Here is a 23,707-nt window from a genome sequence, read left to right as displayed (position 1 = left end):
ATGTTTGCATCTGCCCAGCTCATTCATATCTGTGATAAGTGCTCGAGACCAGGACTCTGGCTGACAGCTCATTTCAGTTAATGAAGCCTAATGCAGGTTACAGACTGGTGAAATTATGAATGTAGGAATGGAAAATGTATTGAAATTAAAAGTAGATTACTGGCCCAAAGACAATACTGGAGTGAAGTGCTGTTAAGCTTTGACTGGAGGATTTAGAGGCGGATACATGTTAGATGTCAAACACACAATGTGATTTATTAATCACAGTGCAGGAAAGAGAACAAATGATTTGGGAAAGCGAGGTTTTCCAGGCAGAGCGAGGCTTTGTAATGGCATCCTTAGTTCAGTTCAGGGCAGAGTGGCTTGGCTGGTTGTCAGGCAGAGTTCAGGTAGACAGGCGGGCAGCATCTCGGGGCTCGGGTGGTACTGAGGTGGTCAGATCTGTGCATATTGAGCTGACTGAAACAACGTCGACAGTTATATCAGTGCTCTAAGGAGGTTTTTCTGGATTGTGGTCCAGCTGTGGTCTGACAGAGGGACTAACTTTGTGGGAACTTGTAAGGGTGGCGCAATGGATAAGACACATGCCTTTGGTGTGAGAGACCCGGGTTCAGTTCCCCATTGTGATACAACCACCATTGTGTCCCTGAGCAAGACACTTAACCCCTCGTTGCTCCAGAGGCGTGTGACCTCTGACATGTGTAAGTCACTTTGGATAAAAGTGTCAGCTAAATGAATAAATGTAATATAAATGACAAGGAAACTGGACGTTAGGCAGGATACTCAAAAATACAGAGAGGCAAAGACTTTGGCCGGAGTAATTTTACCACGGGAGGTAAACTGACAAACTGGAGAAGACTGGAAACTGAACCAGGGTATTTGACTGCAGGTGGTGATTACTGCATGAGCCGCAGGTGTGAGACTCTGACGGTGGAAAGAAGCCAAGATAGGACACGCCAATGAACACACACACACAGATCACATGACAAACGAGACAGACAGAGACAGCAGGGGAGGAAACCACAGGGAGAACACCAGGAAATAGGAGGCGGTAAGGCCTAATCATAACAAGAGTAAAAGTAGGCTACAGTTTTAAAAAAGGAACGTGAAAAGGTGCCAATGACTTTATTTATTCATTTTGCAAATTTGCGTTACTTGTAACAAGTTACTACGCACCCTGCTGCAGGAGTCCTCACTGCTGTCTTCAGGTAGGCTGTGATGAACAGCAGCATGAAGAAACATCTGTAATATTGAGGCACTTTGCTGCATCTGCCTCAAGCAAACTCTTTTTCTCTCTTAACTTTTCAGCACCACCTTTGTGTTGCATGTTTTCTATAAGCTACATGATTTCTGTCTGCGTTTCAACCGTTTATTTGAGTATGATGTGGAGTGTGTGACTGATTGACTAGTCACTCGTGGTAAACCACACCGGCCATGAGCCAACTCCCAAATCACAGGGATCACGAGAAAAAGTGAGGGGGACAAAACATAGATTTTCAGATGTGTCCATGTATAATGGCTCCTACGCGTATGCATGCATGTAAACCAGATCTGTGCATATTGAGCTGACTGAAACAACGTCGACAGTTATATCAGTGCTCTAAGGAGGTTTTTCTGGATTGTGGTCCAGCTGCGGTCTGACAGAGGGACTAACTTTGTGGGAGCTTGTAAGGAGTTGGATATGAACACAGATGACACAACAGTAAGGAAGTACCTTACCTATGTACCTTTGTTCTGGGATAAGGATGCTCCTGGGTTTTTAATCCCCCTCATGCTTCCCACATGGGCGGCTCCTGGGAGAGACTTATCGGAGTTGCCAGGCGCATTCTAGATGAAATGCTGCTTCAGACAAACCGACTCGTCCTGAGCACTTTCATGGCACGGAGGTGATGGCGTTCATAAACCCCTTGTGTCTGTATCCACCGACCCAGAAATGCCTGCGGTTCTCGCCCCAGCGACGCTCCTTACTCAGAAGACGAGTGCTATTGTAGCTCCCTCTGGAAACCTTATTATTGCTCAGTTGTACGCAAAGCAGTGGAAGCAAGTCCAGTGTCTTGCTGACACCTTTTGGAAGAGATGGAAAGGACAACATCTGTCTACTCTGCAGAGCCGCCTGAAGTGGACAAAAGACCAGCTGAATGTCAGAGAAGGAGATGTTGGCTTGTTGAAAGAAAGAAATGGACAATGGGACCGGTTATCAAGGTTTTGCCAAGCAGTGACAACAGGCTCAAGGTAGAGGTCTGGACTGTGAAGGACGGCACAGCAGAGGTGTTTCTACGGCCCGTCTCACAAACTGTAGTCCTTCTTTCAGAGACGTAGTGAAAGAACTCTTATGTTGCTGTCAAAGGACGTTCTCCTTCAAGTTTGGTGGGACCTGTAGTGATATAATGTTTTCACATCGAGCGCGGAGTGAGCTGTCTTTAAAGTTAAGTTCATGCTTTAAATAAGTTATTAGTTCAGTAAGTTAAAAAGTTAAAACATTAAACACATTGAGTTAAATTGCAGGAGTTCATGCTGTGTGCTCGTCAGTTAATAATTCAGTGAACTACACTCTTCAGCTGAACTCAGACAGAAAACAGTGCTGGATTCATGTGGCTGAATGTATTTCTGATAGGCTTCTGCCTTGGAGACGACGTGCCTGTAAGTAATGTGTAAATCATTTTCAATCACTTGCATCTGGAAGGAATGTCATGTTAGAAACGTTTTTATCTTTGGTAGAACATGTGCTCTGTTAGCTGGCAGCACAGCAGTAGCTAGCTCTGCTCTCTAAACTGTGTTTTCATACAGCTACAGTGCTTGTTTTACACTTTGATATGAATTGTGCAGGTAATAGTTAGTCTTTCATATTTAATTTCTCCATGTTTTGGGTACTGATTCTGTGGAGCAGTTGGTCAGTTTTCAGCAACATGGTGAGCTCCATGTAAGAGGATGCAGTTAGCTCTAAGTACTGATGTTGTGTGTATTAATACTTCTCCTCAGTAACGCTGAGTAAAGATATGTGTATTAATACTTCTCCTCAGTAACGCTGAGTACAGATGGTGTGTATTAATACTTCTCCTCGGTAACGCTGAGTACAGATGGTGTGTATTAATACTTCTTCTCAGTAACGCTGAGTACAGATGGTGTGTATTAATACTTCTCCTCGGTAACGCTGAGTACAGATGGTGTGTATTAATACTTCTCCTCGGTAACGCAAAGTACAGATTTTGTGTATTAATACTTCTTCTCAGTAACGCTGAGTACGGATGGTGTGTATTAATACTTCTCCTCAGTAACCCTGAGTACAGATGGTGTGTATTAATACTTCTCCTCGGTAACGCAAAGTACAGATGGTGTGTATTAATACTTCTCCTCAGTAACGCTGAGTACGGATGGTGTGTATTAATACTTCTCCTCGGTAACGCTGAGTACGGATGGTGTGTATTAATACTTCTCCTCGGTAACGCTGAGTATGGATGTGGTGTGTATTAATACTTCTCCTCAGTAACGCTGAGTACGGATGTGGTGTGTATTAATACTTCTCCTCAGTAACGCTGAGTACGGATGTGGTGTGTATTAATACTTCTCCTCAGTAACGCTGAGTATGGATGTGGTGTGTATTAATACTTCTCCTCAGTAACGCTGAGTACGGATGTGGTGTGTATTAATACTTCTCCTCAGTAACGCTGAGTACGGATGTGGTGTGTATTAATACTTCTCCTCAGTAACCCTGAGTACAGATGTGTTGTGTATTAATACTTGTCCTCAGTAACACTGAGTATGGATGTGGTGTGTATTAATACTTCTCCTCAGTAACGCTGAGTATGGATGTGGTGTGTATTAATACTTCTCCTCAGTAACGCTGAGTATGGATGTGGTGTGTATTAATACTTCTCCTCAGTAACGCTGAGTATGGATGTGGTGTGTATTAATACTTCTCCTCAGTAACGCTGAGTATGGATGTGGTGTGTATTAATACTTCTCCTCAGTAACACTGAGTATGGATGTGGTGTGTATTAATACTTCTCCTCAGTAACGCTGAGTATGGATGTGGTGTGTATTAATACTTCTCCTCAGTAACGCTGAGTATGGATGTGGTGTGTATTAATACTTCTCCTCAGTAACGCTGAGTATGGATGTGGTGTGTATTAATACTTCTCCTCAGTAACGCTGAGTATGGATGTGGTGTGTATTAATACTTCTCCTCAGTAACGCTGAGTATGGATGTGGTGTAGTCCACGTGCAGGGTAACCTCGAGTTAAACTTGCTCGGAGCAGTTTAGAGATTCGGCGTAAATTGCCATAGCAACAGACCCCGGGTAAAACTATCCACCTTTCGTAGTTTGGGTTAATCAGGAAGATATTCCCGACATCACAAAGTTACTCCTGAAGTTACCTGAGGAAATGAAGCCTCCGTAGGTTGATGGATGAGGATCAAACACCGAAACAAAACAGTGCCGCACATACTGTGATCTCAGAAACATTCGCTTCAGAATCCATTTGTTGAACAGAGAAAGAAAAAGGTGGGATCAAACCACAGACCGTAGAAAACAATGGATGTTGTATCCGTGACATCACCCGTTGGTTTCTGAAGAGCCATTTTGAAGCTTATTTTTGCCAGAGCTCGCTGGCGCCATCTTGGCAGTGCGTCACCGCACGTCACTCCTGAAAAACCAAAAGACGCAGGTCGCGGGTGGAACTACGGTGCCTGGTTGTTGTGTTATTTTAACATCGTTACCAAAGCTTAAAGCTGGCTAATTAGCTATTTAGATAATGTTAGCTAAGCTAACTAGCTAACATTATGTACCCATACCTGCTAATTATTGTGACACTTAAAGAAAATACTAGAATTTCACTCACCAACTGGAGCACAGGCTCGTGAGGGTTCTCTTTTTCTCCAATAAATCGCACATGACTTTATTCATCCGGTATCTGTTTTTTGAACCAGGCTGTAAACATGTTTTTTTCTGCTGTAAAGTTGGGCTTTTTAACATGGGGGTCAATGGAGATTGACTCCCTTCTGCAGCCAGCCTCAAGTGGCCACTCAATGAATTGCAGTTTTAGGCATTTCTGGTCTGGCTTCACTCAGGAAACCGGAAGGTTGCCACTTGGATCAAACCTTCAAACCTTAGGTTGCGAGTCCTGCACCTTATCGACTGATGTAACCACACAATATGTTTACGTGAGTCAATATTACAGCTTATATTCTCATCCACATCTAATAGTTGAAAATATTGCTCTGATGCTTATTTGCAGACCCCTGCAGTATATTAGTACTACTTCTTCTTCTTGTAACGTTCATATTCATAGAGAGACCAAAACGGGGGATTCTAAACTAAAATCTCTATCACATGTACAGATACATTCAACAACGTGCTGGAAGCATTCCTCAGAGATTGTTTGGTCTCCAACAATTCTCATGCCACTATTGTGCTACTGTGCTCATCATTACAGGGTTGATAACAATCTTCAATATAAATTTCGGTGGCCTTTGGTTCGCAGGAAATCCCCCAATCAGACGGCCCTTCAGCTGAGTCAGCTTATCACTTTGATACACAAACTGTGTCCTCTTGTTGAACTTCAGGCAGCCTGGTGAGAGTGAGATGAGGGTGAGGGAGGCTCCAGCAGGACAGTTTCATCCACCCAAAATTTACTTTCTCCCTTCTTTTTACCGACAAAATTATAAATGTTACAAACCAGCTGAAAGCTGCTGAGTTAAAGCCAAGATCAGTTTCACCGTTCTGTTTATTGAATTCACCATCAGGCGTGGCTATAAAAGCGATAGCAACCGAAAGCTGTTGCACAGTAAGAGGATTCTGTAAATATATCAGAATCAATCCAGTGATCATCTGACAGACATTTGTTCTGTAGAGACTCAACATGTTTTAACACACCCTGATAGAAGGTGAAAGTGTTTGTACAGGTTGTGAAAGGGTCAGACTGCTAATGGTGTCAGACTGCTAATGGTGTCAGACTGGCAGGTGTTTCTGTTGCTCACCTGGCTGCGTCTCTGTAAAGCTCTCTGACATATTTCTGTATCAGACTCTTCACCACAAACAGACTTTCTCTCCTCAGGAAGAAAAACTTCATCTGCTCCTGCAGAAGTGACCTATGCTGATGTCACCGTGAGACAGAAAACCAATAGGAGAGGTAGGTGTGTGTGTGTGTGTGTGTGCGTGTCTGTGTGTGTGTGTGTGTGTGTGTTTAGCAGCTGTGGTGTTTGTTTCAGTCAGAGTCACTATACTGTATCTGTGTGTTATTATCTTCCAGAGAAACGTTCTGCAGATCCAGATACTCTCTACTCTGGTGTGAGGACACACACTGCAGGTACACACACACACACACACACACACACAGCAGGTACACACACACACACACACACACACACACACACACACACACACAGCAGGGATACTCACACACACACACAAACTGCATGTACTCACACACACACACACTGCAGGTACTCACACACACACACACACTGCAGGTACACACACACACACAGCAGGTACACACACACACACCGCAGGTACACACACACACACACTGCAGGTACACACAAACACACACTGCAGATACACACACACACACACACACACACACAGCAGGTACACACACACACACACACACACACACACAGCAGGTACACACACACACACACACACACACACACACACAGCAGGGATACTCACACACACACAGCAGGTACACACACACACACCGCAGGTACACACACACACACACTGCAGGTACACACACACACACACAGCAGGGACACACACACACACACAGCAGGGACACACACACACACACCGCAGGTACACACACACACACTGCAGGTACACACACACACACAGCAGGGATACTCACACACACACACACAGCAGGGATACTCACACACACACACACACTGCAGGTACACACACACACACAGCAGGGATACTCACACACACACACACTGCAGGTACACTCACACACACACACACAAACTGCAGGTACTCACACACACACACACACACACTGCAGGTACACACATACACACACACACACGCACACACAGCAGGTACACACACACAGCAGGTACACACACACACAGCAGGTACACACACACACACAGCAGGTACACACACACACACACACAGCAGGTACTCACACACACACACACACACACACACACACACACACACAGCAGGTACACACACACACACACACAGCAGGTACACACACACACACACACAGCAGGGATACTCACACACACACACACACACTGCAGGTACTCACACACACACACACTGCAGGTACTCACACACACACACACAGCAGGTACTCACACACACACACACACACAGCAGGTACACACACACACACACACACAGCAGGGATACTCACACACACACACTGCAGGTACACACACACACACACACAGCAGGTACACACACACACACAGCAGGTACACACACACACACACACAGCAGGTACTCACACACACACACACACACACACACACACACACACACACACACACACACAGCAGGTACACACACACACACACACACACAGCAGGTACACACACACACACACACACAGCAGGTACACACACACACACACACACAGCAGGGATACTCACACACACACACACACACAGCAGGGATACTCACACACACACACACACACTGCAGGTACTCACACACACACACAGCAGGTACTCACACACACACACACACACACACTGCAGGTACTCACACACACACACACACACACACTGCAGGTACTCACACACACACACACACACAGCAGGTACTCACACACACACACACACACACAGCAGGTACACACACACACACACACACACACACACACTGCAGGTACTCACACTCACACACACACACATACACTCTCTGCAGCTATTCACAAATACACACATTGTGTGCAGAATAGCCAACAAATGTACTCACAAAAGTTTCACAAAACTTTTACTTAAAAAGTAACAAGTAGAAGTGAAGGTGTGTTATGTTTTGCAGTGTGTGGGAGCTGGTTGAGGACCCAAACGCAGAACATCATAGCTGAGCAGATCCAATGATTTATTATCAAAAAACAACACACTCCAGGCAGACAGGAACACGAGACAGAGAGGATTCACAAGCTACATGCAACAAACCACAATAATCCGACGAGCCGAGACAGAAACACAGGCAATAAATACTGAGGCAAACAAGCGGGCTGCAAACAGGTGGATCACATCAAGGAGAACAGAACAGGAAGCAAAGCTAAACACACACAACTTCAGAATAAAACAGGAAGCAAAGCTAAACACACACAACTTCAGAATAAAACAGGAAGCAAAGCTAAACACACACAACTTCAGAATAAAACAGGAAGCAAAGCTAAACACAGACAGAAGGAGTGAAGAGACCAGCACACAGACAAACTGTAAGTTGATGCAAGACAAACACCACGACATACCAAGACTAGAAAGTAGAAACAGGACACGGACCAGAACAAATGACAGCGGACCAGGATGAAGGAAACTGAACAAAAGAACTAAAAGTCAGAACCAAGCACTAAAGACAAAGACATGAACTAAGACAAAAAAACTAAATACAGGACTAAAAGTAAGATACAAGACAAGACAGTTACTAAGAGAACTAAACATGAACAAAAGGATAAACAAGCCTACAGAGAAACACAAAAACCACATCCATGACAGACTAAACACAGGAAACACACAAGCACAAAACCAAAGTCCTTACAATTCGAGTTAAAGTACAAATGTATTTACTGAAAGGTAACTTGAGTAGCGAGTCACTAAAGAAATAACAAAAGAAGTATTTTATTTGATGTGCATGTGGCTGCAGTTGTTTCAGATACTGATCAGAATCAGAATGAGGTTTATTGACAGTTGGGAACGGCCACGCGATTGTTTTGGAGGGCGATTCGGACCCACGATAGGCCCGATTATCCTACGTGTGGGCGGCTTAACCAGATTTCTGTGTAAACAGCGGGTAGTGAATGTGATCCAGGGTCCTAATATAAACACATCCCTTCACTGCAGAGCTGTAGCTCCCTGTTGAAGAGCTGAAACTTCTGTGCTGAAACGGCTCTGACCTGTAAAGGAAGAGTCTTAATTTATTTGTTTGTTTTGTCTTTATTGTTTGTTTCATCCAGGTTTGTGGAAAATGAACTCTGTTGTTTTTCTCTGTCTCAGGTCCTTCTGAGGTCACATATGGTCACGTTGTCATCAGGTCTCAGAGGACAGCTGGAACAAGGACTGGTAACCATGACTACACGCGCGCACACGCACGCACGCGCACACACACACACACACACACACACACACACACACACACACACACCCGGTAACATTACCTCGTATTGTGTTTCAGGTCAGCTGTCTGATCCAGATGTTGTGTACTCTTCAGTGAGAGCAGGTAACTCTAACACATCTACACAGACTTGGCAGAAAATATTGGTACCTTTGACTTTTCATTAAAATAATTGCACCACTCACCCCAAGTCTAAAGATATTTGTAGCGGCAGTGGGGTGCACCACGCACACCGAGTCTCGCTCCCGTCACTTTGTAATGGTTTACTCTGAACCCCGCCATCTTCTGTCTAACTCACTGTCAACATTATTCTGAACAATCATGGCAGCAAAGTCATCCAGACAAGGCAGGAAGGAACAAAATGCTGTCTGCCGCCTCTGAAGAAGACAATAACGGTCTTAACATGGCAACCATCGATGAACACCGTAAAGCACTTACGGCTGACTTTAAAGCTTCCATCTCAACACTGGAAGTAAAGCTGGATCACATTCAAAGTACAGTGACGGACCTCGCTCAGAAAATCTCTTGATTAGAGACCAACACCAACCTTCAGGATGAACGCGTTTTAGCTCTTGAAGTTTCATGTGCTACATACACAGAAAATAATACTAAACTGTTAGCTAAGGTATAGATAGCATAGTTGGTGTAACAACATTAGAATGCTGAGCTTACCAGACTCTCTGTTTTGGCAGTCTGTGCTACTGCAAAGGAAGTGGTTTGGTTGGCTACATGTCCATAATAAGATACAGGCAACAACAGTGGCTGGGCAGCAAAAGTGATATTAAGTAAGATAAGTGAGGAAAATAATTATTAAACAGAAATAACTAAATTACAGATAATGAACAAGCAAAGCAAACTGCATTCCCTAGAAATAACCTTAAGAACAGCAGACGGAATATATTATTAATAATATTATACTTTTACTTGAGTACATTTGTCCTTTTTTCTTTTCCTTTTTATGGGAGTAATTGTATTTTTTCTTGAGTAAAGATTTTGAGTACTCTACCCGCCACTGGGCAGCTGCACCAGTAATTCTCACCAGGCTGACCAGGAACAAACTCCTGGGCCACTTTTTTGTCTCTGTCTCTGACCATCCTTGACCTTAAAAAGTCTTGTATGTGTACATATGTGTCCATAAACAATTTAAAAGTAACAGTGGTCAAAATGTTTACACAGAGATGAACAACCGACAGTATTTTAAAAGAACAGAGGTCGCAGGAGCAGAACAAACTGAGGAGGACGAGCTTGTAAGTTGTATGGATAGATACTAGACATAATGTATAGTTTATTTTAAAACCCATGTAGTAAAATGACTTTGTTCGGTTAATGGCATGTTATCAGAGTTTGGATTGAAGACAGTTCTGTGTCACAAACATTTGTTGCTTTCCTAGATGTGAGATGAAGTGACCACAGAACAGGGAGAGTCAGGGCCGAGTGAGACACAGGGAATATCACAGACAGGTGGAACATTAGGAGAACTGAATACATTTGTGCCTTGGCTACATTAACCAGCAGCTGTTCCACGGTTTATGTAGTTGGTTTTCATCTAGTTATATACACTCGGCCTCTCTGACTGTGAATCCGAGTCTTCATAATCTCCCCTCCAATGTCTGTTCTCCATCTTCTGTCACTGCAAATACCCTCTTTCAGCCACACTTATAAGTAATATCTGTTCCAAAAGTCATTAGAAATGAGCATTGAAGTGCTTTTTTTTTTTTGTTCACATTTCAGCGAATTTACAACTTGAACCTCTTCACTGCATTTGCAGGAATATTTTAATGGGCTACTTAACAAAATAAACTCATCAAGTTGCCTAGTCTGATGCAATAGATAGTCCATTTTTACTCTATCTTGACCTTTCCTCATGCAGACACACGGGCTGTGATCCTGCACAACAAAATATGCAAGAACTAAATCCCCACACTACCATGGACAGTAGTGGTGCAGCGGGTTGCAGAATCCACGGTATGGATCCCTTCCACACGGTGCGGATTGATCGCAAAGTCTATGATAATTTATCCTGTTTGACCTCTCAAAATATTCTTTATTCTGGAAATGTCAGAGAACCCAGTTAGATTCTGAATGTGCAGAACTTTGAACATGAGCAGAAAACTGCTGAAACACAGGAGCTATTAAAGTCCAGGAGTTTCTAACTGAATTAAAATTATTTAATTATTATTGATGTTATGATGTTGATGTTGATCTACAGGAGATCAGTCTTTTTTGGTAAGAGTCTATTAGCATGGCACATCTTGACGTGGCAATATTTGCCCACTCTTCTTTGCAAAAGCACTCCAAATCTGTCAGAATGGACATCGCCTGTGCACAGCCCTCTTCAGATCACCCCACAGATGTTCAGTTGGATTCAGGTCTGGGCTCTGGCTGGGCCGTTCCAGAACATTAATCTTCTTCTGGTGAAGCCGTGCTTTTGTGGATTTGGATGTGTGCTTTGGGTCGTTGTCGTGCTGAAAGGTGAGCTTCCTCTTCATCTTCAGCTTTCTAACCGACGCCTGAAGGTTTTGTGCCAAAACTGCCTGGTATTTGGAACTGTTCATAATTCCTTCCACCCTTACTAAGGCCCCGGTTCCAGCTGAGGAAAAACAGCCCCAAAGCATGATGCTGCCACCACCATGCTTCACTGTGGGTATGCTGTTCCTTGGGTGATGTGCAGTGTTGTTTTTGCGCCAAACATACCTTTTGGAATTATGGCCAAAAAGTTCTACCTTGGTTTCATCAGACCATAACACATTTTCCCACATGCTTTTGGGACACTTTGTTTTTGCAAACTTCAGCCGTGCTTGGATGTTTTTCTTTGTGAGAAAATGCTTCCGTCTTGCCACCCTACCCCATAGCCCGTTCATATGAAGAATACGGGAGATAGTTGTCACATGTACCACACAGCCAGTACTTGCCAGAAATTCCTGCAGTTCCTTTAATGTTGCTGTAGGCCTCTTGGAAGCCTCCCTGACCACTTTTCTTTTCGTCTTTTCATCAATTTTGGAGGGACGTCTTATAACTGGGGATGTGGCTGTGTTCATAATTAACCAATCACATTCAAACTCAGGTTATCTAGAAGTCATTACACACCTGCCATCATTTAAAGTGACTCTGATTAATCGCAAATAAAGCTCAGCTGTTCTAGTAGGATTTTCCTGATAGTTTCTTAGTTGCATCTCTGAGCAAAAGCCATGGTCCGCAGAGAGCTTTCAAAGCATCAGAGAGATCTCATTGTTGAAAGACATAAGTCAGGAGACAGGTACTAAAAAGTTTCCAAAGCATTAGATATACCATGGAACAAAGTATGGGATTATTTCAAGCTAAAGTAAACAACAACTCTGTAATGTTACCGTCCTTCCACCGTAAAACCAAACTTATGTCGCCTCGGCAACTGCACGACGACACCTGATCAGAAAGCAGCTGGTGTTCTGCCAGCGGACCGCAGACATGGTAACAGTAACAGCAACTTTAGCATCTAACTGAAATCATGAATGATTGTTGAGTTGAAGCCAAAGTAAGCTGCAGTCCTCAGCTGAAAATGTGACCACGTGTACCCACGCATTAATGAATGATTTAAATAATCTATCGAAGCTTCGAATACTAAAATCATCGTTAGCTGCATCCGTAGTTGTTAGTGATCCTATAAGCGCTGTGAAGCCTTACATCCATTTATTTTGTACTTTTTTCCCTATTTTCATTTTAATTCTTATTAATCCCCCTATTTGTAATGGGGTTAACACATTTATATATGGAAAGAGATCTCATAAGCCTGAATTTCCTACAGATGTAGAGTTCCTTTCACTCACCAACTTGGCTTATTTACATATTTCAATCTCTAGTTTAAATATTTTAAACACTGAATTAGGTTTAGGGTTAAGGGTTAAAGATTATTCACCTTGATATCAGGAGATTTCTGAAACATGGTTACATGGTAAAATTACAGACAAGGAAGTGGAAATCGATAATTATGTTCTGCATAGTGCTGATAGTTCCAATAGAGGAGGTGGGGTGGCCTTATTTGTTGCTGTAAATCTAGTTTCAGAACACGTCATTCCTAATCAGTGCTGAGCAAGTTACTCTTAGTACTAGGTACTTAGTTGGATTGGCCCTGAACTCAACTTCAAATTGCATATTGACTTCATTATAATAAAAAAATTGTTGTGACTGTATGAACGGTAGGCCTGGGATGACAAACGGCTGAGGACCTCAATGGTTTGGTCGGAGATGCCTTATCTGGCCGCTGTGGAAACGGCGCCAATGCGTAATGAATGGCTTGAATAATGTTTGGGTGATATGCCTGAAATGCAGAGGATTCTGTTCAGGTGTTTCTGGAACCAGAATTGATTGCCCATTTTTCCTGTTTCGGTGAGGAAAAGTGGGTGTCGTGGTGATGCCTTGGCGGCGTACCTGGAGCGCATGTATTCGGATAGTGGCTCGTAGGGGCTGAGATAGGAGCTGAGGCGGAAGATGTAGATGGGGAAGGAAACTCCTAGCTGATCTGTTTTACTTCTTCGGAGTGGGAAAATGAGAGAGCTGGAGGTGTGAATGGTGATGTCTGACAGACTGGGATGACGGGAAGGATTATAGGCGGATGACGTAGGGGCGAATTCTGAACACCTCAGGAAGCCGAAGACAGCCAGAAAAAACATGGATTCTAGAGTCGAGTCGATTGCATCCAGAAATGTATCCAGAGAGAATGGATGCAGCGACTGAGGAGGTCTGAAGTGAGAGGTAAGCATCTAGTGGCAAGAGTGGGTTCTTGTTTCCTCAAGCCTTTGATTAACATGGTGACGTGGGAGTGAGAGAGAGACGGACATGGGAAGGCGGTGACTATTCTGAAGAAGAAATTGATGCCTGCTAAGTAGGTCTGGATTATAGAGGAGTGGATGTTTTGGATGGAATGTGCGTGGGTGATGGCAGCAGATATGTGGCGTGAAATACCTTAAAGCGATTCCAGCCAGTCAAGTAGGCTGAGGGAGTGCTAGGGGCGAGGCTGTTGATGATGGCTTCTTGTGAGGTGTAAGAGAGGTTTCTCGGCTGAGGAATAATTGAACGTTGTGGCTGAAAACGGTGGCACGGGTGTGGGATAAATGTCAGATTCTGGAGCCGTGTCTGAATTTCTGGAAAGAGAAGCGAGACAATGAATCAGTGATGCTCTTTGGTGCTGTTTCGTTTTTGGTGGACTTCCTTGACAATTTGTGCCCCCAAAGAATGGCTGCAATGAAAATGGGATATAGTTTGTGGAGCACCGATGAAGGAGAGCCGGACTTGGTGCAAAAATATCTAAATTCTGAGGGCCAAGTGGAGGCGAACCATCTCCCCCCAGTAGTAGCCACCGAAACCTACGGAAGAAGCTGCGTCAGTGTACAGCTGAATGTCCTCAGGCTGGGTGAAGAAGAAGGAAATGCCATTCCAAGAAGCCAGGAAATGTTGCCACTGACAATTTCCATTTTGCATGCCTTGTCCAGAACGACTCTATCATGAAGAGAGGGGGCGGCTGCGGCTTTCATTAAGAGATTGGACAAGAAGGTTTTTGCTTGTGGAATTATGCGAATGGCATAATTGAGATGGCCAAGGAGGGCTAGTGGCTGGCGTTTGGTGTATCTGACTGCTAGAAGAAAGTTTGAGAGGAATAGAGGGATGCGCTATATTTTCTCTGCGGGCAGCGATGCCTGGAAGGATGTTGAGTCCAGGGTGATCCCTAAGTACTCGATGGAGGTGCTAGGATGATAGTATTAAGCCCTGTGCGAGGAGGTGAGGATAGTGGAGTGACGACGAGGAAATCGTCGAGGAGGTGGAGTATGTAAGGAAGTTATTGGTCAAGATCCAGCACAGGGCTTCGGACAGAGTCAAAGATCTTGGGATTGCTTCTGCAGCCAAAGGCTAGGCGCACGGAAATGTAATAGGCTCCTTTCAAGCGAACGCCAAAATCTGGGTGAATGGGCAAGACTTTGAATGCGCTGGGGATATCTGTTTCGGAACACTGAAAAAGGAGGCTTGTTAAATCGGCCTATCATGAAACCCTCTTTCACTAGTAAAGAGTCTATGAAGGGTTCTGTGAGAGCAGACTGGAGGTTGTGGCAGGCGTGGGTACAATCTGGCAGGACTTCTATACCTGTATGGAAACAGTGTGTGAAGCCGTTTATGTGAAAATTAATCTATCTGGGTGATTTAGTAAAGCGGTGGTGAGACTGTTTATCTTGACTGGAGTGCCGAGGTGCTGTGCTAGTCATTCTGCAGGTGTGGTCGGATTATGAGGGCAGGTGCTCCTGGCGTGAGCTCCTCCGCAAAAGGAGCAGACATGCAGGAGTCGGCAGTTGGACATGGAACAGGTTATAATTGTTGCAGACATTGCCTCCCTGATAAAGGATCGGCCTCCCCCGTTTGTCGATTCCCTGTGGTATGGAGACGTTAACGGAGGGACGTATGTCTACCGGCCTGGGGATGATGGGAGGTGGGGGTGGGGCTGATGACAGGAGGATAAAACGCTGAACCGTTGCGCGAGGAAGAAAGGTGTGAACATGGTGGTGGGGAGCTGACAGTGCACGCTGAGGCGGGGTGGGAGGGGGCTCCGCATAGCTCGCAGGAGAGGGAAGTGCGGGCTGCGAAGATGCGGCAGTAAAGTTCGGAGTCGAGAGCTCCCCAGTATGTGCCCTGGTTGAATTGCTGGATTCGGTCGGCTGCCTGATTAGCAAAATGCGTGTGGTAACTATAGAACCCTACCCCACGAACCATAAAGCCATGTCTAACACAATGGAGAGATAATCTTCCAACTCCTTCCTCCAAGCGGGGAAGGGGTTAAGAACAGACCAGTTGAAAAGATGTAGGAAGCTCAGGATCACCGCTTTTGATGTCTGGTGAGGCCCTTTGAGTTGCTGTGCTGGGCTCCTGAATTGCTGCTTGGACTGTTTGGAAAGAGGGAGGAGCAGAAGCCGTATTGCTGTAAGCGTCTGACGGAAGGGTAGAGGAACGGATGATGGGATGAAAGGATGTGTGTGCACGGGAGGAGAGTGCAGCCTGCAGGCACAGGGATGAAAAGAAGGAAGAGATTGTTTGAGACATGGCAAATACAGAGGGAGCAGACACATGGGGAAAGACGACCTGATCCCCGCAAGGGGAAGCTGGAGATGTGTGCTGTGGCTGCTTGGCTGATGTCCGACTGCTGTGGTGTAACTGGGACGTAGCCAGTTTGGAACAAATCATCGTACAGGCCATTGTCTGACTCGGGTGAGTAGATTTCGAGTTCTGGGTCCATGATTGCAATGGAGAGGCAGAGGAGGCCGGAGGAGGCTGGTTGATTAGCTCGGGGTGTAGATATACTTGTCAGCTGATTAGAGGTGTGGTTTTAGGCGTGGCCCTGTTCCTGAACCTAAGTTAACCAGTTAACTTAATTTACATTTTTAGACATTCTTATTAATAGTTGCTACTCCTCCTCTACCCAACGTCCACGGGCAGTTTAAACAGCAACAGTCATGCGATTACAGTTCAGAAAAGGCACTGGACTCATCAAAACTCAGCCATGTCTCAGTCATACAAAAAAAATCCAATTCCCGGGATGTGAAGAAGAATTTAGTTTTCTAGCGATCTAGTATTTACCAGGCCAATCCTGACAGGAACCGGCGGGTCTGCAGATCTGATTGTCTGAGGAACCTGACACAGAGGCCGCAGGTTCAGCAGATTTACGCCACGCGAGCGGAGGGCGAGGAGAGCAGGGGTCACATACCTGGAACACCTCATCCAGGCCGACAACAGGTATTAACCAGGTGTCGACAGCATTTCAGAAAGCACAGAGGACAAATTAGCACAATATCTCAACATTTCATCCTCACATTGGCTGGTATCAGGGAGTTATCTTCTAGCTGGCCCAATCCCCGTGTTCAATGGTCTGCCAAATAGGACTTCAAAAGGACTGACACCCCCTCTGCCCCTCATCCGGCTTCTCATGTGCATTAAAACGATCGGCAAGCTGGATGCTAAGCACAATGTTGCCTAAGATCAAACCCCATATCCTCACCTACACTCGAGTGCTGCGCTAATGAAAGGTGTGCCGTTATCACTGGAGATCTTAGCTGGGATCACCCAGTGAGGAATGATCCGGCTTGCTGCGTCCTATATCAACCATCACAAGACAATATTTCTTCCCCTGTGACGGTGTCAGTTCAATGAAGTCCATTTGCAGGTGCTCAAATGGTTTGTCTGGGGGTGGGTGTGCCACCTGTGGGATTTGAATCAGCCGCCCCACATTGTTAGTTGCACAAATGATGCAACTTTGACAAAATTTCTGGAGAGGTCTAGAGGTTGTAGAACCCCTTTGTGAACCAGTATCTGTTTATTTCCTGTGTCATATTCCCTTTTGATACATGGTCTTTACCGTGTGTCAACATAGCATAATAAGGAAACAGATACTTAGGCAGGCAGGGCTTCCCATCAGGCACATACCACACTTTGTCAGAAAATGTGCAGCCTGCTTTCTTCCAAACAGCTCTCTCCTCTGGACTCGCTCTCGCCTGTAATTCCTGCAAATCAGCAGTAGAAGCCAATGGTGGGTCAGGTAAAACAGTACATTGGGTGGTTAGTGTGTGATTTGCTGCAGCCTTTGCTGCTCCTGTGAGATCAAGTTTGTTAGTGTGAGCATCACACTTACACACAGCAATCATTCAACAATCATGCGGCTGTCCTTCACCTGGAGTTGGGAGGAGAGTAGCAGGATTCAGTACAGTGCAGTAATGTTAGATATATCAAGCAACACGGTCTTCTGTCTCAGCCACCTGGCTGTGGAGAGATGAGATGTTTTTTGTTCAAGCAAACCTTACTAGGTCTTTGGCAGAGAATCAAAGATCCAGTAGTTTTTGGCGATCGTATATCAATATTGAATCAACGTTTTGAACAAGTGAAAAAAAGAGCCCAAACAAACACAATATTGACAGAGAGAAACAGCGAGTTAAACACTGGCGCCATCTCAATCTCCTTGTGTGTATCTATTGCTGATGTATATTATGCTGATATTATCTATATGACCTCCACTGACACCAATCATAGGCCGCTTAACGTTCTTTTAAAGTTGTTTTTGTAGATTTGTCTTGAGGTGTCATTTAACACTCATCACTGTTCTATGTATGAGTCGCTTAACTGGTTACAGCCTAAAGCAAGAAGGGAATTCACTGGATTGAGTTTATCTTCAAAATGTGTTTACTTTAATTGTCTCCTTACTTGAAACAATTTTTAGTTGCTTGTACAGTTTCATATCCACTTAGACAGATGCAACATCCCTTTTATATGTACAGAAGAACTTTTACCATAGCCGGCCGGAACTTTTACTGTAGCAGCAGGGGTGTTGTGTATTTTTTTGTAGTGAGTATACTTTGATTTACAGTACCCTCACTTTACAGCTAATCACAGTTAGATCAGATTAGAGTTGTGACAAAACACTTAGCATATGCGACGTGACAATCCAGAATATTGGGGTCATGAGAACAAGACTAGCAGCAAAAAATTATTCATTGATGAAATATACAATTGGGGGGTCCCCCAGAAAACATTGAGCATTAAACACTTAATTTCCTGCATTCTGGAGATATTTTCTGCACCAATTTATGGTGGGAATATAATATTATAATGGAAAATAATGCTGCAATCATTAAATTGTTGTTGTTTTTTTGTACCTGTTGAAAACAGGCATCTTTTCCCAGAAAAAACGTCTAAAATAACAAACCCAAAATGAATCAGGAATAACTTACACTGTACATTAAAATATTTATTTTACTATTAGAGACTACATGGAGATGCAATAAAGAAAAAATCTGATATAAAAATAACAGATTTGTTCTTTATTGCATCCTCGCCTGGTATAAAAAAGCTATATTTTATTGCAATAAACCATGAAAACCAGAAAAAAAGTTAGATTCTAGTGCACCTGAATATCTTCTAATACACCTAGAATGCAATTGTAACTGTAAATCCGATGACAATAAACTAAAATACAACAGTTATCATACATTTTCAAATATACCAGGCAAATGTCCAGATTTTGGCAATATTTACTGTTAAAGTGTTGATTTTTATTGGTAGATATCTTTAAAACATTTTTTCTGACCATACAACCAAGTTCCAAATGACAAAACATTGAAATATTGATAAAAACAGTGAGTATTCATCAATATTCCTGTCACCAAAAGCACACCTATGTCTTAAAGGCCTGTAGATTGAGAACGGAACATCATACAGTGATGGAGGGACCTTTTATTTGGTACCCTACATGTCTATGTATCTTCAACGGATCAGCCACAAAATGGCGAAATACACCGTGTGTTCTCAAGCGGCATGTTTCCTTGCAAATGTTGAGAGCAGGCAGGCAGCATGCAGATGTTGCGCAATAATCAAGATGGCGCCCGCTTACACTCGGAGCAACAACATCGGCGGGATTTGGAGTTAAAACGGCAAAAAAACTTTTTTTCAAACATTTCAATGTGTACACATACAAGGGATTTGACTCAGAATTGTACATTGGTCACGATGTGCTTACTTATACAATAATACCATAACACAATAATAAAATAAAATCAGACACATTTCACAGTGCAAGTTACAACTATTATTAACAATAATGGAAAGTTGAAGCCAATCAGTATCAGTAATAACAATGAACATAGGCATATGTGCAGTTCTATCACCAACACTCACTCAATACAGAATATTATGAACAGTGAGGACACAAAATGTGGTCCATTTCATCTCAAGCACATTTATCTTCCAAAACCATTGTCAAACGTAGGTCGTGTAGCTACTAATAGCTAAAATACATGGGCAAGGGCATGGACTTCTCCCAAGCTGCCAGTCCTCTCTGCCCTCCCAGTATCAGGTTCTCTGGGCGCTACATGACGCTCACCTGTTCCTGTTCTTGCCTGCTTACTAATCTCTGTCGGCGGAGAGAGACGAGGGAGAAGAGAAGCTCGACTGCCTTTCATGCAGTCATGTGCGGAAAGTTGCCCATCAATGTAGCTTTTCGTGAAGCAAAGGCTTTGGCTTTAAAACTTCATACAACAAGACCCAAACAAAAAAGCGCTGAACGCAAAATAGGTTAGTAATCTGTGGTTAGTAAACACGTTTAGCTCAGCATTGGCCATCTAATGTTAACTTGCTTCTTGCTTTAGCTACGACCTACAGGAGGTTAACTCCGACTGTCGTTCGTTATGAAAAGATGAATGAGAGTTTGTTTACTTGCCAAACTTGTGGTAGTCGATTAACATAATCCTTTACGTCCCGCTGGCTGCCATCACGTTAATTCTTGCCGTTGGCTGGAAAGAGGTTACAGGTTTATTGTTGATCATGTTACAGTTTTATTTAGTTTTAGAGTCTGCAGGGTGTGTTGACTTACAGCCTAGTTTAAGTCATTAACTGCATTGCACATTATGGTCGTGCTCTGTAAGTTAAAAACAGGTTACAGCTTTATTGTTGACCAAGGATTTCAGGTCCTTGGCCAAATGGCTGAGGCTCACTGAAGTTTTGCTTTTAAATGAATTAGGTTAGTTTATTTGATTCATTATGCTTACACACTGGGCCAGAACATCATCAATTCACAATTTATATTCCAACATTTACTGTGTATGTGATTAGCTCAGTTGGTAGTCCACAAGACTTGTGTTTGAAAGGTTGTCTGTTCAATCCCCACTTGCTGCTAGTATTATATTTCTTCATTTTTCAACAAATTGATTGTGAAGAGATCGGATTGCACATTCATAATTAAGCACTTTTCAAAGTAAAAGTTCTCAATTAAACACAACATAAAGTACTGCAAAAATGGTCTCGCGCTTTTATTTTGTAGGTATAATCACTTAAGAGGAAGTCATCATGTGAGTAACTTTTGCTGTCATGACTGAGATCTGTTTCAGCACCAGCCGTTATAATTATTATTTATTTGCCACTTTCAAAGTAATCTGGCCACAGGCCAGATATTGCTAGCGCGCCAGCTTTGGCTTATATATTTATGAGCTCCACCCAAACAGAAGTTTGTCCTCCTGTTCTTTGGCCTGGAGTGGAGTCAGAGTAGAGATCCCTCTTTATTAAAACTTATTTAATATTGCACCAAATTCGAAGTAGGAGTTAATGTTGTAATTTAAATAAATATTTGATATTAACAATAAAATGTTAAGTTTGTATCTTTACATGACAACAAACCTATTTACACAGTATAAAAAATTATTGTGAAGCGGGAGGAGCCTGGAGGAGACTTGTTGGCTCCAATTTCCCTTCCTGTTCTGTTGGTCTGGAAACCCCTGCATTTCAAACGAGGAACATGTGGATCAAATTTAAGGTAAGAAAACTAAAATAGTTGGTTCTAGTGTAAAGTTAATGTGAAGCTAACTATGCAGCTATAGAATAAGGCATGTAGTGTAAGCTAAAGTTAGCATGCAGCTATAAAATAAGGCATGTAGTGTAAGCTAAAGTTAGCATGCAGCTATAAAATAAGGCATGTGGTGTAAGCTAACGTTAGCAATTGGATTTTTACAGCAGCTTGAATAATGTCTTAGGGTAACTTAACGTTGTTTTCTTTCAACCTGGAGATTTGAAATTAGTCCAAGAAACCGTTGACAGCGTGAAAGAAGCTACAATGTTACATTAATAGGCAGCTGCACACCTTCAATTTCCATCCACAACTTGTGCTTGTTTTTGTCGGGTCGGAAATAAGGACCGGCCGGGCCAGTAAAAGACCTGGTCCCTACCCTAACCAACGTAATAAACTCAATAAAATTACTCTATTAGATTTCTTCTTTAGTCAAAAACTGCGTAGTCAAAAACTTCACTGGAGACGGTCAAGAGTCGGTGCAAAAGAGTTTATTCCAATAAAGGACAGATAAACCCAAGCAACATCCCTGCAGGTCTCAGGATGGAACCAAGTTGGTGGTCAGCGAACATCGCCTTATATTCACCTTAAGCTCCACCTTGTCCATCCTTTCAGGTGGGCGTTACATCTTAACTCCTCCTTATCTCCTCCTTCTAGGTGGGCGTTACACCTTAACTCCACCTATAGTGTTTGCTGACCACTCCTCCCCTTTGGTGGATTTCTTATCCTCTACTGCCATCTAGTGGGCTTTTTCTTGTACTGTTTTACCAAATTAACCCTTTCATTAATGTTACAATTTCCACTTTTTAACTATTATTATATGTAATTATTGTTACCATTTATCTCTCTTTATATTTTTTACATTACTGGATTAGAAATCCACCATTATGTTTCAACTTCAGTCCCACTGTATTTTTTTTAAGTTATGCAGGCATAGTTTGACACCATTAAAACTTAAACACTTACAATCGTATTTTTTAAAAGAATTAATAAGGAATAATATATTTAATACATGTATAACGTGATTCAATGAACAAATACATGATTTAACAATGCCAACCATGAGAGTGCTTTGTCTCATACAAGTTTAGTTTCGGCAGCGCAAAGCTTGGTTTCATGCAGTACCTGGCCGTACCAGGCGCCATAAATCACAACATGTCATGATCTCATTCTTGGCTTCAGTTCGCGATGATCTCAGGCCTGGCGTACGTGACTTACAGCAGGTGCCTTGCTTCCATTGTCTGGGTTACGGTTGGCTAGGTTTTGCCTGCGCGGCCTGAGCAGCTTCTCTGCTCATGTAGGCATATTAAAGAGCACACGTTCATGAATACACAGAGTATAGGAATAATATATGATAAACACACAGAGTATAAGAACAAAATATGATAAACACACAGAATATAAGAATAAAATATGAGTTTGAACACACTCATTAAACACTCAGTAGTTAAACACTCAGTAGTTAAACTTCACACTAAAAGAATACTCAGTAGTTAAACACTCAGTAGTTATAACATATTGTAAACCAACAAGGTGTATAAATATGATAAGAACCTAACAATCAATCTAGGAATTAGGCATTTTTCAACACTTCCCTCCTTTGCGGCTGTGAGGCCGCACATTCAATCATCTATACTGTAATGCACTGATAAATGGGACCTACTATCCCGTGATTACTGGTTCAACACGTAGATAGCACACTAATGATCTGAATACGTGGATCCTCCAACTTGACTTGTGTTGTGCAGCATTTTGATAATATAATAAGTGACGTAGTGCTTTTGAATCATGGGGTGTCACTGAAACTTAAGTTTCAAGGTCATGTTAGCATCGTGAGATGAAGTGTGGATTAGGTGACAATAAAAGTACCACCCATGATCTTTGGTTCAACACATGTTTGCATCTGGATCCAAACAGCACTTGTATCTTAATATGAGAAATAAACAGAATGTGAATCAAATATGTCCTCGTTCTGGTCAAGGGGAATCATTGACATTGTAATGCCTAGCCCACCCGAGACTCAGCGGTTCAACATGTGTACATGTGTGCACAAGGATTCAGGACCT

General features: G+C 43.1%; 1 protein-coding gene across 5 annotated transcripts in view; it reads left to right on the top strand.

The window, feature by feature from the left end:
• LOC119912414 (Fc receptor-like A) overlaps positions 1 to 23,707 on the top strand; it is a 190,262-nt gene that overhangs the window by 130,762 nt on the left and 35,793 nt on the right. For all 5 annotated transcript variants that reach the window (XM_038731602.1, XM_038731605.1, XM_038731601.1 and 2 more), the window contains 4 exons: positions 6,054 to 6,128; positions 6,249 to 6,305; positions 9,187 to 9,252; positions 9,365 to 9,409. In XM_038731602.1, coding sequence (XP_038587530.1) covers positions 6,054 to 6,128; positions 6,249 to 6,305; positions 9,187 to 9,252; positions 9,365 to 9,409 — 243 coding nt within the window. The remainder of the gene's footprint in view (positions 1 to 6,053; positions 6,129 to 6,248; positions 6,306 to 9,186; positions 9,253 to 9,364; positions 9,410 to 23,707) is intronic.

This window comes from Micropterus salmoides, unplaced genomic scaffold (assembly GCF_014851395.1).
Source record: "Micropterus salmoides isolate LMB-PRFRI ecotype aquatic unplaced genomic scaffold, ASM1485139v1 Ms_hic_scaffold_2, whole genome shotgun sequence".
Lineage (NCBI taxonomy): Eukaryota > Metazoa > Chordata > Actinopteri > Centrarchiformes > Centrarchidae > Micropterus > Micropterus salmoides.
Note: the sequence above shows the minus strand (reverse complement) of the source record. Positions and strands in the feature narration are given on the sequence as shown.